Source organism: Schistocerca nitens, chromosome 2 (genome assembly GCF_023898315.1).
Source record: "Schistocerca nitens isolate TAMUIC-IGC-003100 chromosome 2, iqSchNite1.1, whole genome shotgun sequence".
Classification (NCBI taxonomy): Eukaryota; Metazoa; Arthropoda; class Insecta; order Orthoptera; family Acrididae; genus Schistocerca; species Schistocerca nitens.
This window is the reverse complement of record NC_064615.1, coordinates 368,589,741-368,606,301: the sequence shown is the minus strand read 5'-3', so window position 1 is coordinate 368,606,301 and position 16,561 is coordinate 368,589,741. Positions and strand designations below refer to the sequence as shown.

At 39.9% G+C, this 16,561-nt stretch overlaps 1 protein-coding gene across 2 annotated transcripts in view; it reads right to left on the bottom strand.

Annotated features, from left to right (window-relative positions):
• LOC126236190 (Golgi-specific brefeldin A-resistance guanine nucleotide exchange factor 1) overlaps positions 1-16,561 on the bottom strand; it is a 321,970-nt gene that overhangs the window by 173,758 nt on the left and 131,651 nt on the right. For both annotated transcript variants that reach the window (XM_049945293.1, XM_049945291.1), the window contains exons 18-19: positions 1,178-1,454; positions 813-930 (exon numbers count right to left, since the gene is read on the bottom strand). In XM_049945293.1, coding sequence (XP_049801250.1) covers positions 813-930; positions 1,178-1,454 — 395 coding nt within the window. The remainder of the gene's footprint in view (positions 1-812; positions 931-1,177; positions 1,455-16,561) is intronic.

The following is a 16,561-nucleotide window of genomic DNA, read 5'->3' as shown; positions in this document are numbered from 1 at the left end:
TAATATACCTTGGAGTTTCAAGCATTTAAATAAACAAAGCTGACTGTATCTCTACATTTATTAATTTACGAGTCCTTTCAAAAATAAGTCATCACAGCCACAAAGTACCTGACAACCGAAGGCATGCCTAACTATAATTTCTGATGGAAAAGTTTGGTTTTCATTCTTGAAGATATCTACATTATTGTTTGTAGACTTTTATGTATTTAACATTTAAGGCAGCAGTAAATTAGTGTAATTAGATGTTTCATAGAAAACTGTGAAGAGAATGGAAGGTTGTGAACTTACGTTCCTTTTCTAAGCAGTTGTTGCACATTGGTGGCATTAGCTGATAGTTGGAGAGAGAATATCACTGATACAGGTAGTCTGTGAAAATCTGTTATAGATGTTGCCCACTGATGAATCGTGTGTACAGATGGTGTTAACCCTTCAGCACCAGCTAACACCTGAAGATGGTGCACTGAAGCACCGAAACTGGTAGCCATATGATGACATCTTAAGGATGGCTGTAGGTGTCCCATTTCATTACGTAAGTGAATGGCCGAAGTCCCTCAGACCTCCAATCCCAAGGATGGACATACAAAAATTTGAGAGACTGTACCCGTCACTGTGCTAGCAGCAGGACAACAGTTGTCCTGTGTTTGCAACTTCATTAACAACAAGATAAAACTAATAATTTTTAACACAACACTGGAAGAAAGGAATTTCTTCTTCCAATCTATACCTGCTACTAAGAGGTAAAAAAAATGGAGAAAGAATAAAGATAAGCTGTTCTGTAGAGTCAGAAGTATCACAAGCCCAAAAATAAATACCTGTTCCAAGAGCAATATACAAATAGAGCGAGCTCAGGAGTCCTGTTTCTGTCTTCTGAGATGGTGTCTCCTCTCTCATCAGGGAAATCTTCCCACTTGGATCAATAAAGTCTTCTGCCTAAAAGAAAAACATTAATCATCATCATGAGTTTTATCAAACACCTGACATGGAGTGCATTTATTTCTATACGAATTTTTGGGTTTTATCTGTTGATTTGACAGAATTATAAATAATTCCTTATATATGCGACAGGACCTCTAAATAAGAATAAGAGCTAAGCATCAATGTCATTAGAAATTTTCTATGAAACAGTGAAAAAATGAAATGAAGTAGAACAAGGGAAAAATGTTTTGGGACTGCTCACCTCCACAAGAGCTTTAGGCAAAAGCTTGCATCTGTACAACTGCAGAATGCAATCAAGGACATTTTTCCAACCTTCGCGAAGTATATCACCATGTCTGTGTGCTAAGTTAAAGACTGTTTTTGCTGCCAGTTGAGCTTTTGGATTTGCTCCAAATGAAACTGTTAGGTTATCTGGTGTTTCTGCATTGTTTAATAACATTGTGAACTTGCATAACGAAATTATCAAGCTATCAAAGTCATTACTCATCCCGTAATGTGCAGAAATCATTGCACACTTCCTGAAAAAGAGAAAGAGTAGTGGTAAAATAAGGTGATTTATTACATTGTGTTTGTTAGCTTGCTAGTTATATGAAACATGCATTCCACATCCTGCAAGGAAAAAGAAGACCTGTGTGTACTATCAAAACCTGATGAAAATTGAGTGTGCAGCCCAACGGTGAAGTAAGAATCAAACCAACAGAAACAAGTCAAGGTATATTGTGAATCTTCGTCTTCTGAATGTGTGTCTGCAAGTATTAACATGATAAATGAAATGTGCATATAATATCAGATGTCACATAGAAGTTATGGTATACCTAAAGCAATATAAACATAATGAGAAACAACTCTTAATATCATGTGACACAGTTGCTTCTTCCTTATTTCTAATATGAAACAGCAGCGCAGCCAACTGAACATAAATCTCCAGTGTTCACTGAGTATTTTGCTCAAATGCCAATTCTATATCTACCTATGTATCTCATTAGTTTGCCAGTACAAAAACAGCATTGCTTTACTAAACAGTGTTCTTTCTTTGCAAACACAAGCGCTACATTTATTAATTATTTGAGTTAAGCAGGCATGAGTAAGTAATTCCGAAAATGTTTGACCCTAACCCTACAATTATGGAAAATTTATAACATTTTCTCTTTCTTCACAGAGCCACAGGACAAGATTACTTTTTTCCTTTCAAAGCAGAAATAAATATTATCCAACTACAGTCAAACCTCCATATAACGATTACCAATCCAACAATAAACTCAGGTACAGTGATAATTTTATATGGCCCCAGCTGACTGCCTATATGTATTATGTTAATTATTCCCATTACAACACTGAAATAAATTTAGCAACATCCTGTTATAACAAAGACAAAATTTTGAGGAATTGACTATTTCCTACTTCTAAGCAGCTCACTATAGCAGTATGTATTGTTTATTTAGCTACAATACTTCTGGTACTTTTTTTTCCAGAATCTTCGCTACAGACTACAGTACTGTATTTATTCTAGCAGTAAAGAGAATAGCGAACAGCCACAGGCGAGCTGTGCTGAGTGGCAAACGTCAAAGAGCTCCTTTGTTTGAATGAGTGTTTAGTTTGTCCATTGTTGAGCTTCAGTAGCAAACAGAAGTGTTTTGTTGGGCTCACGCGCAACATATCACCGTGATTTTTGCGATTTGTGAATGTTTTTAGTTGATGTAAATGCTTTGGATTTCGCTAAGATTTGGACAATGGCTACAACTCAGAAACAAATAAGGTTGGAGACAAAAATGGAGGTTTTCAAAGACATTGATAACAGAATGAAACAAGTAGATGTGTCAAGGAAGTACGTACTTGCACAATCAACGTTGGCTACATTCCTTAAAAAATGAAAAGAAATTGAAGAAAGTTTTGTAGGTGCCAAATTTAACACTTAAAGAAAAAGAATGAAGACGGCTGCTACTGATGATGTGGACAGTCCTACACTGTGGTGGTTTAATGAGATGCGTGTGCAGAATGTACCAATTAATGGTCCGTTGATATGTCAAAAAGCCTTAGATTTCCCAAGTTACTTGGCAAATCTAATTTTAAGGCAAGTAACAAATGGTTGCAAAAATTTAAGGACAGGCATGGGATCATTTTTAAAATGATTCCAGGAGAAGAAAAATCAGCACCTTTAGGTCATGCATAATCTTTAAGGAAAAACACTATGTGCAAACTGTCAGAAAAATACAGTCCTGAAAACCTGTACAAAACAGACGAGACAGAATTGTTTTATCAACTGAAGCTAGGGAAGATGATGGCCTTTATAGGAGAAAAGTGCAAAGGAGAGACACAGTCTAAAGTACACCTAACTGTTGTTCTCTGTAGCAACATGTCAGCGACACACAAATCGACACCACTGGTGATTGGACGATCCGTAAACCCATGGTGCTTCAAAAATGTAAGAAGCTTACTTGGTAGGAGGGTAAATACATCTTATTTTACATTCCTTTAATTTATAAGTTAATTGAGTGTAGTATAGCTTCAGCTGTAATGTTTTGCTACAGTCGTATTGTAAATGTGATTTCTTTTATTGCAGTCAATTACAAGGCAAACCAAAATGCATGGATGATGTCTACTCCTTTTAGTGAGTGGCTGCTTTCACTTGATAAAGAGATGTTAATGAGGAATAAGAAAATTGCATTGCTGGTGGATAATTTTAGTGCGCATAACAACTTGCCAGCGTTCAAGAACATTGAACTATGCTACTTCCCCCTGAACTGTACTTTGGTTCTTCAGCCACAAGATATGGGGATGATCAAAAACTTTAAGACAAAATACCATTCATGTTTAGTTCAACACATGATCGCAAACACTGAAAGAAAGGTGAGCAATCCCTACAATTTCAATGTGAAGCAGGCTTGTGACATGATTGCTTGTTCCTGGAACAGTGTACGGCCGAATGCGAAAACCATAGATGCTTCAGTAGTTGAATACCTGTCAGTGGATGATGAGGTGTTGGTGTTTGAAGCATAAACCGATGAATTTATCATCAAGGATTAAAGGGTAATTCACTTGTTGAAGATTCTGACGATGACAGTGATGTGATAAGTGCAAATCCCCTTCCTCTGAAGGAGCTTATAGGTCAGTTGGAAACCATTCCGGAAGTAGCATCTGCAATTCCCAGTGTTTCAAGCTTAGCAGTTGATAGCATTAGAGGTGATAAAGACAATATTCACAAGAGAATATTTAAGAAAAAAGGAACAAAGTATAGTAAGTGAATTTTTCTGTACACAAAAGTAAGATATTCTACAGGTACAGTATTAGTAAATGAAGTGAACAAAATGAGTTTCATTATTTGTCTTTTAATGTTATTTTTAATCATAAAAGTACTACAGATATAAATTCAAAACAAACTTGCATACTCCACTTGCTTTCATTCTATTACATCATACGGGATCATATTCTGGGGTAACTCATCAAACTGATCAAAAGTTTTTAGGGTTCACAAGTGTGTGACAAGAATCATTTGTGGTATAAATTCAAGATGATTATGTAGAAACCTGTTCAAGGAACTTTTTATTTTAACCACTGCTTCTCAGTATATTTATTCCTGAATGAAATTTGGTATGGGAAATTTGTGGTAAGGTCTTACGGGACCAAGCTGCTGAGGTCATCAGTCCCTAAGCTTACATACTACTTAATCTAACTTCAGCTAACATACACTAATAACAACTCACACACCCATGCCCAAGGGAGGACTCAAACCTCCGACGGGGGGGGGGGGGGGGGGGGGGGGGGGGGGGGGGGGGTTGGGGGAGGGGGGGGGGAGCTGCACAGACCGTGACAAGGTGCCTCAGACCGCTTGGCTACCCCGCGTGGTGAATGAAATTTGTTGTAAGAAATATATCTCTATTTCCAACCAATAGCTCAGTGCACAGTATCATTACTAGGAATATGAACAATCTACATAAAGACCTAAAATCACTTACCTTGGTCCAAAAAGGGGCTCAATATACAGGAATACACATTTTCAATAAACTGCGAGCAACCATCAAAAACTTGGTTTCAGATAAAGCATGGCTTAAACAGAGTTTGAAAGAGTTTTTGATAGGCAACTCCTTCTGCTCTATACATGAAGTTCTTAACAGAGACTGTTAAGCCAGCTTAAGTAAAAATGTCTGTTAGATTTCAGTTTTGACAGCACTTGGTCACAACAGTCAATGTTAGGTAATTTGTGTATGATAAATTTATTAATATTGCATAATAATGCTTCATTTTGACAGCGAGTTAATTCTGTAAATATTAGCAGTTCCAGTTTACTGCATTGTACTCACCTATTTTGACAATCTCCTGACAAATGATCAGGGTATGCTTTATGTTCTTACGTTATACTTTCTCACATGTTCCACACCACGAGATTCATCTCTTTTTTGGGTCTATGGAACGAAAACTGAATCTAATCTAATATAATCTAATCTAATCGTAATGTAGTTCTCAGCCATGAAAACATGGCTCCCTGGTCGGAATAACAATAAAAAAAACCTCATAACAACAATAACACTGGTACAACAATTTAATTTTCATGGTCCCCTGAAATTTGTTATATCGAGGTTTGACTGTATTTCAAAATCAAGAAGAAGAGAAGATCTTGGCTTTGTTGCTGAAAAGTAGTAGTCAGCAAGAAGCAGAGAGCTGTGGATCCCCCTGACAAGTGGGTTATTCTGAACAGTATTTTGACAATGATATGTAGATATCATAGCTAAGCAGACTAATCTTAAGCTTATTTAGGACAAACTTAACAGCTTTTAAAACTCTTGGAAGGGGCTAAAGTCTCTGCCTACCTAACATTCCTAGGAATCACACATTGAGACACAGACTGTTTTTAAACAGTGCAGACAATTTGATCACTCCACATGAAATTAAAGCAAACTATAATCTATAGTACATGATTATCAATCATTAACAGAGTTACGACAAAATGTTTGTCTTTCCAGTTTCTAGTTACCTACCCATATATGAACTAATGATTCATTTCTATTAGGCAGCATTTGTTAGAAAGCACATAAAAAATTAACAAAAGCCAGTGGGGTCAAAAAGTAAGAGTGCTAGAAGTAGAGGACTGATGTTTGACTACCACTTTTACAAAGAATACATCATTACACGTGGTACTAGGTGTAAAAGTCTATTTTGGATATTAGAAGGCGGGGTATTATAAAGCCAGTAAAGAGATGAATTTCTAACAACCATGGAATGTATATCCATTCCACAATTGGAACATATGGATCTAAAACAAGCAGATATATTGGGAACTATTTTAGCCTCTTGTATTCCATATACATATACAAACTTACTGCAGACAAAATTTTCATGTAGACTTTGCCTCCTTGTCTGGGGTTTGTAGTATTGGTAAGTATAAGTTGATTAAAGTGAGCAAGAAGGATGTCATAGGTTTGGAATCAGGAGGGCAATGACTGAAGAAATTTTCAGCAGCAGACAAACCATGTACATGGGCGATGTAGGTACAGAGGGAGATGGCATCCATGCCAGCCTTTTCGTGGGCCACTTTAAGGGGGCTCTCCTGGGACCCATAAGCCTTCAGCCCCTGGTTTGGTTTAGATACATTGATGTCATCTTTGCCATATGGACTTGCAGAGGGGCTGACCCATTAAAATTTCTGGAATCTCTAAATACCTTTTCCCATTAAAATTTCTGGAATCTCTAAATACCTTTTCCCAATTAAATTTCACATGGTCCTATTCCGAATACCACGTCACTTTCCTTCATGCTGATCCCATCCTCACTGAAGCACAGCTACACACTTCTGTCCATATTAAACCTACTAACAAACAGCAATATTTACATTTTGACAGTTGCCATCCTTTCCATGTCAAACGTTCCCTCCCATACAGCCTTGGCAATCGAGGCAAACATATTTGTTCAGATGCAAACTCTTTTCAACAATACACTGCCATTCTCAACTCAGCCTTCACCAGCCTAGTTCAATAGCAGATTTCCCGAGTCATCATATCCAATCCTGGTACAGCTGATCCCTCCAAAGAAACAATTTTGGAGCACACCACTTGCCTCTCAGTATTACCCTGGTCTTGCACGTATTAATCAGCTACTTCAACAAGGCTATGATTTCCTAAAATCAAGTTGTGAAATGAGATCTATTTTGTCTGAGACGCAGGCATTCCAGCCCGAGATGCTGGAGTTGGCAGTTGTGTATGCATGAGGTGTGTGCGTGTGCTTTTGCTGACAAAGGTTGTGGCCAAAAGCTACTATTGAGTGTCTTAATTGTGCCTTTCTGCAACTTGATGCGTCTTCTTTACGGTAAGTACCACTATCTTTTCCTACATTGTTATTTCATAAACTCATTGAGTATTTTTTTATCTGAGAGGTTTTAGTAACAGTAATGTTTTAGTAACAGTAATGTTTTAGTAACAGTAATGTTTTAGTAACAGTAATGTGTACAGCCTCATTATGTAGCTCAGTACTCTTTTGTTTGTTTTAGATGGCCAGTAACCATTGACCATATCTCTATTAGCTGCTAGCCTCCGCTGGTGAAGCTCCAGGAGACTATCAAGTTATATAATTAACTTTTTCTGTTTGTTTTATTCTTAAGTTTGCAGGATCAATAGGGTGTGTTCATACTGTGTGCAGACACAGGAGGAGAAGGCCACAGTTCGTGAGCAGCTGAAGACACTTATGGCCATGCCAGCCATTTGCAGGCCACTGCCTCTGGGTGTAGTAGTGGTGGACCATCTGGTGCATCACATAGATCTACATCTATATCTACAGCCATACTCCTCAACCCACCTGACGGTGTGTGGCAGAGGGTACGTAGAGTACCTCTATCGGTTCTCGCTTCTATTCCAGTCTCGTATTGTTCGTGGAAAGAAGGATTGTCGGTATGCCTCTGTGTGGGCTCTAATCTCTCCGATTTTATCCTCATGGTCGCTTCGTGAGATATACGTAGGAGGGAGCAATATACTGCTTGACTCCTCGGAGAGAGTATGTTCTCGAAACTTCAACAAAAGCCCGTAACGAGCTACCGAGTGTCTCTCCTGCAGAGTCTTCCACTGGAGTTTATCTATCATCTCCGTAACGCTTTTGTGATTACTAAATGATCCTGTAACGAAGCGCGCTGCTCTCCATTGGCTCTTCTCTCTCTCTTCTATCAACCCTATCTGGTACGGATCCCACACTGCTGAGCAGTATTCAAGCACTGGGCGAACAAGCGTACTGTAACCTACTTCCTTTATGTTTGGATTGCCTTTCCTTAGGATTCTTCCAATGAATCTCAGTCTGGCATCTGCTTTACCGATGATCAACTTTATATGATCATTCGATTTTAAATCACTCCTAATGCATACTCCCAGATAATTTATGGAATTAACTGCTTTCAGTTGCTGACCTGCTATATTGTAGCTAAATGAGAAGGGATCTTTCTTTCTATGTATTCGCAGCACATTACACTTGTCTACATTGAGATTCAATAGCCATTCCCTGCACCATGCGTCAATTCGCTGCAGATCCTCCTGCATTTCAGGACAGTTTTCCATTGCTACAACCTCTCGATATACACAGCATCATCCGCAAAAAGCCTGAGTGAACTTCCAATGTCATCCACAAGGCCATTTATGTATATTGTGAATAGCAACGGTCCTACGACACTCCCCTGCGGCACACCTGAAATCACTCTTACTTCGGAAGACTTCTCTCCATTGAGAATGACATGCTGCGTTCTGTTATCTAGGAACTCTTCAATCCAATCACACAATTGGTCCAATAGTCCATATGCTCTTACTTTATTCATTAAATGACTGTGGGGAACTGTATCGAACGCCTTGCGGAAGTCAATAAACACGGTATCTACCTGGGAACCTGTGTCTATGGCCCTCTGAGTCTCGTGGACGAACAGCGGGAGCTAGGTTTCACACGTCCGTCTTTTTCAAAACCCATGCTGATTCCTACAGAGTAGATTTCTAGTCTCCAGAAAAGTCATTATACTCTAACATAATACGTGTTCCAAAATTCTACAACTGATCGACGTTAGAGATATAGGTCTATAGTTCTGCACATCTGTTCAACGTCTCTTCTTGAAATCGGGGATGACCTGTGTCCTTTACCAATCCTCTGGAACGCTACGCTCTTCTAGAGACCTACGGTACACCACTGCCAGAAGGGGGGCAAGTTCCTTCGTGTACTCTGTGTAAAATCGATCTGGTATCCCATCAGGTCCAGCGGCCTTTCCTCCTCTGAGCGATTTTAATTGTTTCTCTATTCCTCTGTCGTCTATTTCGATATCTACCATTTTGTCATCTGTGCGACAATCTAGAGAAGGAACTATAGTGCAGTCTTCCTCTGTGAAACAGCTTTGGAAAAATACATTTAGTATTTCGGCCTTTAGTCTGTCATCCTCTGTTTCAGTACCATTTTGGTCACAGAGTGTCTGGACATTTTGTTTTGATCCACCTACCGCTTTGACATAAGACCAAAATTTCTTAGGATTTTCTGCCAAGTCAGTACATAGAACTTTACTTTCGAATTCATTGGATTTCTGTTTGTCTGCAAGGCTTTGGCTATGTTTATGTTTGCTGTGAAGTTCCCTTTGCTTCCACAGCAGTTTTCTAACTCTGTTGTTGTACCACGGTGGCTCTTTTCCATCTCTTACGATCTTGCTTGGCACATACTTATCTATCACATATTGTACGATAGTTTTGAACTTTGTCCACTGATCCTCAACACTATCTGTACTTGAGACAAAACTTTTGTGTTGAGCCATCAGGTACTCTGAAATCTGCCTTTTGTCACTTTTGCTAAACTGAAAAATCTTCCTACCGTTTTAAATATTTCTATTTACGGCTGAAATCATCGATGCAGTAACCGCTTTATGATCGCTGATTCCCTGTTCTGCATTAACTGTTTCAAATAGTTCGGGTCTGTTTGTCACCAGAAGGTCTAATATGATATCGCCACAAGCCAGTTCTCGGTTTAACTGCTCAAGGTAGTTTTCAGATAAAGCACTTAAAAAAATTTCACTGGATTCTTTGCCCCTGCCACCCGTTATGAACGTTTGAGTCTCCCAGTCTATATCCGGCAAATTAAAATCTCCACCCAGAACTATAACATGGTGGGGAAATCTACTCAAAATATTTTCCAAATTATCCTTCAGGTGCTCAGCCACAACAGCCGCTGAGTCAGAGGGCCTATAGAGACATCCAATTACCATGTCTGAGCCTGCTTTAACCGTGACCTTCACCCAAATTATTTCACATTTCGGATCTCTGTCAATTTCCTTCGATACTATTGCATTTCTTATCGCTATAAACACGCCTCCCCCTTCACTGTCCAGCCTTTCTCTGCAGTATACATTCCAATCTGAGTTCAGAATTTCATTACTGTTTACATCTGGTTTCAGCCAACTTTCTGTCCCTACTACTATGTGGGCATTATGACCGTTTATTAATGAGAGCAGTTCTGGGACCATTCTATAGACGTTCCTGCAGTTTACAATTAGCAGATTAATATTGTTATTTCCCCGTTGCATTTTGCCTACTCCTACCTTGCTGCATCTCAGGAGGCGTCTTGTCGGGCCTAGGGAGGGAATTCTCTAACCTAAAAAACCCACATGTGCACTCCACACGTACTCCGCTACTAGTGCACGCCTGACCTATTCAGGGGGACCCTACATTTCTCCACTCGATAGCGGAGGTCGAGAAATTTGCACCCCAGATCTCGGCAGAATAGTCTGAGCCTCTGATTTAAGCCTTCCACTCTGCTCCAAACCAGAGGACCGCAATCAGTTCTGGGAACGATACTACAAATAGTTAGCTCAGATTCCACCCCACGAGCAAGGCTTTCCACCTTTACCAACTCCGCCAACTGCCTGTATGAACTGAGAATGACCTCTGAACCCAGACGGCAGGAGTCATTGGTGCTGACATGAGCAACAATTTGCAGTCGGGTGCACCCAGTGCTCTCTATCGCCGTCGGCAGGGCCTCCTCCACATCTCGGATGAGACCCCCCAGCAAGCAGACAGAGTGAACACTGGCTTTCTTCCCCGACCATTCCGCTATTTCCCTAAGGGGCTCCATCACCCGCCTAACGTTGGAGCTCCCAATCACTAATAAACCCCTCCCCCCGTGTGCCTGCTCGAACCTTGCTGAAGGAGCGGCCACATGCCCACTCACAGGCAGAGCGGGCGATGCCACACGGCCAGCCTCCACATTGACCCTCCGCCTCATGCACCGCGAACGCCGCTGAACCCGCCACTCCCCTTGGGGAGAGGGTGGCCCAACCGCGCCCGGTACCCGCGAAGATGTCTCAACAGCAGGGACAGTGGGTGAAGCATGTAACACCTGGGGTGTACCATGTGATGCACCCCACTCCCCACTGCCGCTACACTCCGAGGCAGCAGCTGGAAGATGGCTGACCATGGCCATCAACACGTTCAGCTGTTCGCGAACAGTGGCCAGCTGCTCCTGCGTCCATACACAATAGTCACACATCCTATCTATCCTAGGAAATCACCTCAGGTGTCGCTTGTTTCACCCATAGGCTCTACTGCAAAGGAAACTTGCAGTGTACCCATCATGTGGGATCTGCACTCACTGCAGGCGAAGTTGTGGGCTGTATGGCATTTACCTCGCTCAAGGCAGAAAATCAATGTGGAAGCTGGCCATGTGGCCTTGCTAATTAACCATGTGAGTAAACATGTGGCCACTCCTTCAGCAGGGTCCGAGCAGGCATGAAGAGGGAGGGATTTATTAGTTATCACAGAGTCCCTTAGGGAAACAGTGCCCAGGGATGGAAAGAAAGCCAGTGTGGGCTTGGCATGTCTGCCGGGTGATCTCATCCAAAATATGGAGGAGGCCCTGCCTGTGGCTACTGACCATGCAGTATGCAGTCTTCCAAGTTGTGGCTCACATCGACACGAATGATGTCTGCCACTTGGGCTCTGAAACCATACTCAGTTCATATGGGCAGCTGGCAGAAGTGGTCAACACCACTGGCATTGCACACAGAGTATAACCAAAGCTCAAAATTTGCAGCATCGTTCCTAGAACTGATCAGTGTCCTTTGGTTTCAAGCCAAGTGGAGGGTCTCAGTAAAAGGTTCCATTGATTCTGTGATGGTCCTGACTGCAGATTTCTAGACCTGCATTATGTGATGAAGAATTTTAGGACCCCCCTTGATAGATCAGGGGTACACTACACAAGAGAAGTAGCTACTCAGATAGAGTGTAGTTGTGGAGTGCACATGCTGTCCTTTAGTCTAGACAGTAGTTTGAGGGCCTCTGATGAACAGTCACCAGTTGATACACAGAGAGAAATCAGATCGCAACCAAAGGACACACATTTCAAATGTCAAAATTTTAAGAGTAAATTGTCAAAATATCTGTAACCAAATTCCTGAATTTCTGCCCTTCAGGAAAGTTGTTACACTTAAATTATTCTTGGAACCAAGAGCTGGCTGAAACCCAAAGTACAAAGCCCCGAAGTATTCAGCAAGGTATGGAATGTACATAGGAGAGAGAGATTAGACACCATAGGAGAGAGACTGTTCATTGCTGTCGACAGAAATATTTTGTCTTCTGAGGTCGAAATTGAGTCTGAAGTTATCTGGACATGAGTAGCAGGCCTAAGTGAACTCAAGTTAATTGTCAGATTTTTTACTGAGCACCTGACTTCGCTGTAACAGTTGTAGAATCATTCAATGGTAATCTACACCCAGTAGTTCTGAAAGGCAATATTATTTGGCGGCGACTTTAATCTACTGAGTATAGACTGGTATGGCTATGGATTCATTGCAGGTGGTACAGTCAATCAGTCTTGTCAGTTAATTACAGACAAATATCCTTCATGTCAGTTAATACAGACAAATATCCTTCATGTCAGTTAATTACAGACAAATATCCTTCATGTCAGTTAATTACAGACAAATATCCTTCATGTCAGTTTTTGAACATTTTCCCAAAAACATGCCGTGATGAAATAGCTCAAGTGGCCGCATGCAACAGATATATTTTAGACCTTGTGGCTACCAACAGGCCTGACCTTATCGATAGTGTCAGTATAGAGACAGGGTTTAGAGATCATGTCATCATAGTTAAGTTATAAATTCATCAAGAAGGCTAGAAGAGTATTTATGCTAGAAAAAGCCAACAAGCAGTTGTTAGCAGCCCACTTAGACAGCAAATGGACATCATTTAGCTCCAATATGATGGCCATAGAGGAGCTATGGGCAAATTTAAAAAACGTTAATCGCACTCTGGAGATGTATGTGCCACATAAGTGGATCAAGGAAGAACAGGCTCTCCATGGTTTAATAATCAAATATGGAAAATACTGAGAAAACAGAAACTGTTGCACTCTTGGTTCAAAAAAGAATGTGCAAATGTCAACGCCAAAAAAATGGTAGAAATTCGTCTCCGTAAGATGATCAATGTAAGTAGCTTTCAACAACTTACACTACCAAACCTTAGCAACCAATCTTGCCAAGAACCCAAGAAAATTCTGATTATATGTGAAGGTACTACGTAGGTCGAAGGTCTCTATGTACTCACTCATCAACCAGTATTCCCTAAGCAACCAACCAGTCTAGTGTTGCAACAGAATACATCAAAAGGAAAGATGAAGTTTTAAATTTTGCATTTAAGAAATGGTGGATCATACAAACATACTGTCATTTGACCATCACACAGATTCCCATATGGAGGACACAAACACACATCCCTCGCATAAAGAAGCAACATAGAGTTGAAACAAATAAGTTGCCAGATCCAAATGGAATTCCAATTTCATTATAGAGAGAGTACTCTGCAACACTGACACCTTTACTTAGCTTGCATTTATCATGTATCTCTCACTCAGAACAAAGACCCAAAGCAACTGGAAAAAAGCATATGTGACCCCCTACATATGAGCAAGGTAAAACAATGGATCAGAATATTTACAGACCAATATCCTTATCATTTAATTACAGACAAATATCCTTCATGTCAGTTAATTACAGACAAATATCCTTAATTTCAGTTTGCTGTAGAATTCTTGGAAACATTCTGAGTTTGAATATAATAAATTCCCTTGAGACATAAAAGGTTCTTCCAGTGAATTAACAAAGATTTAGAAAGCACTACTTGTGTGAAACTCAGCTTGCCGTTTCTCACATGGTCTTTCCTGAAAAACGAGGATGGAGGACGACAGGCAGATTACATATTCCTAGATTTCTTGAAAGCGTTTAACACAGGTCCAAGCATAAGGATATTTGAGTAGTTCGAAAACTACTTATGTAATAGAACCCATTGTGTTGTCCTCATTGATGAAAGTTCAGCAGAGACAGGAGTATCTTCAGGAGTACCCCTAGGGAGGTACCATAGGACTGCTCTTATTCTCTATATGATATCAATGATCTGGCACGCAGGGTCAACTGCAATTTACGACTGTTTGCTGATGATGATGTGGTGACGGAAAGCTGTCATCCTTGAGTGATTTTAGTGGGGTACAAGACAAGTTAGACAAAATTTCTAGTTGGTGTAACGAGTGGCAGTTTGTTCTAAATGTAGAAAAATGTAGGTTAATGTCAATGAGTACAAAAAAGCAATCCTGTAATGTTCGAATACAGTATTAGTAATGTGCTGCTTGACACAGTCACATCAATTAAACATCTAGGCATAACTTTGCAAAGTGATATGAAACGACAGCATCATCATGTTAGGTTGACAGTCATGAAAGTGAATGCTCGACTTCATTTTTTGTGAGAATTTTGCAAAAATGTAGTTCATTTTTAAAGGAGACCATGTATAGAACCCTGGTGTGACCCTATCTTGAGTACTACTGGAGTGTTTGGAATCCCACCAGGCCACATTAAAGGATGACACTGAAGCAATTCAGAGGGACACTGCTACATTTGTTACCAGTAGGTTCAATCAACACATGAGTATTACAGAGTTTTTGTGAACTTAAACGGGAATCCCTGGAGGGGAGATAATGTTCTTTTCACATAACACTACCGAGAAAATTTTGAGAACTTGCATTTGTGGCTGAGTACAGAATGATTCTGCTGCCACCAACATACATTTTGCATAAATTCTGCATGGAAAAGAAAGTAGAGCTTGTACAGAGGTATGTAGACAGTCATTTTTATCTCACTCCATTTAAGAGTGGAACAGGAAAGAAAATGACTAGCTGTGGTACATGGTACCCTCTGCAATATTCCGTTTAATGGCTTGCAGAGTATGTATGTAGATGCAGAAGAACTGAGTGTACATATCAGTAATATGTAATTAAAAGCTACTGGTTGTTACACACTGAACGGTACAACAAGTTGTTGACATTCTGTTTGTAACCATCTGTGTGTTCACATCACTTCAACCAAGAATCAGTGTTCATTCCTAGAACTTTTGCATCTGTTACACAGTCTATGGAGGTGTAATCTACATATAATTTAGCAATGTCATTTTACATCTTCAAACTGAGATTCATGGCTATTGCTTTCTTTATGTTCAATGTCACTTTTTTGCATATTGACTAATTGTAAACTTCCTTGAGGATTTCATTTGCTTTCTCAGTGACTATAATATCACAGTCATCAACAAAGAGAATTTTTTTTTTCCAGGACTATATTAGGAACAGTACTGGTCTTAAAATAATACCCGAGGATTGTGAATTCTACTATGGCTGATTCTGTACTTCTAGCACTTCAGAAACCAAACTGTAATTCACTTGTCTGCATCATAATTAACAAAACAACTTCTGAGAAATGTTGAAATGTCAGTAATTTCCTGACACCAATGTACAGGAAGGGTAAGTATTGACAAGTTTAATAATTTTCAGTGCATGTACTGTTTGATCTGAAAGGAACAAGAGGTTTCTCTCTCTCTCTCTCTCTCTCTCTCTCTCTCTCTCTCTCTCAGAGATATATTAAAAGATAAGAAAACGTATTACTTTATCCTTTTTTTATATCTTTTACATGGAATAAATTCAATTTGTGACTAAGGGATGGAATAGAAGTTTCAGAGCCGTAAGGTGACTGTAAATCAAGGTCATTAGAGATTGAGCCCAAGATCAAAATGTATCAATGACCAGGAAAGAAATCTGCCATGCCCTTTCAAAGAAACTATCCAGGCATTTGCCTAGAGCAATTTAGGAAATTCATGGAAAACCTAAATCTGGATGGCCATACATGGGTTTGAACTGTAGTCCTTCCAAATGAGAGTCTGGTATGGATTCTAAATCAAAGGAAATTTATCACAAGCAATTCTGAATCAAATGTAAAACTGTTTCTAATCTAGATGAACCTCCAATATGAACACACACATTTACCATTGAAATATAACTAAATTTATGCCTTGAATGCAGCTACTTCTCTTTCTGAGTAACTCATCCAAATTAAGTTTTTGTTATTGTCTGACCAGAGGCCTAAATACCCTCCATAAAAATAAGCTGGTTGGTTGGTTGGTTGATTCAGGAGATGCGACCAAACAGCAAGGTCATTTGACCCATAGGATTGGGGAAGGAAGGCAACCGTGCCCTTTCAAAGGAACCATCCTGGCATTTTAGGGAAAGCACGGAAAACCTATATCATATAAATAAATGCTGAATTCATCTTTCTTCATCTGTTGATGAAGTTAGTAATATTAATTCTTCTGTTCAG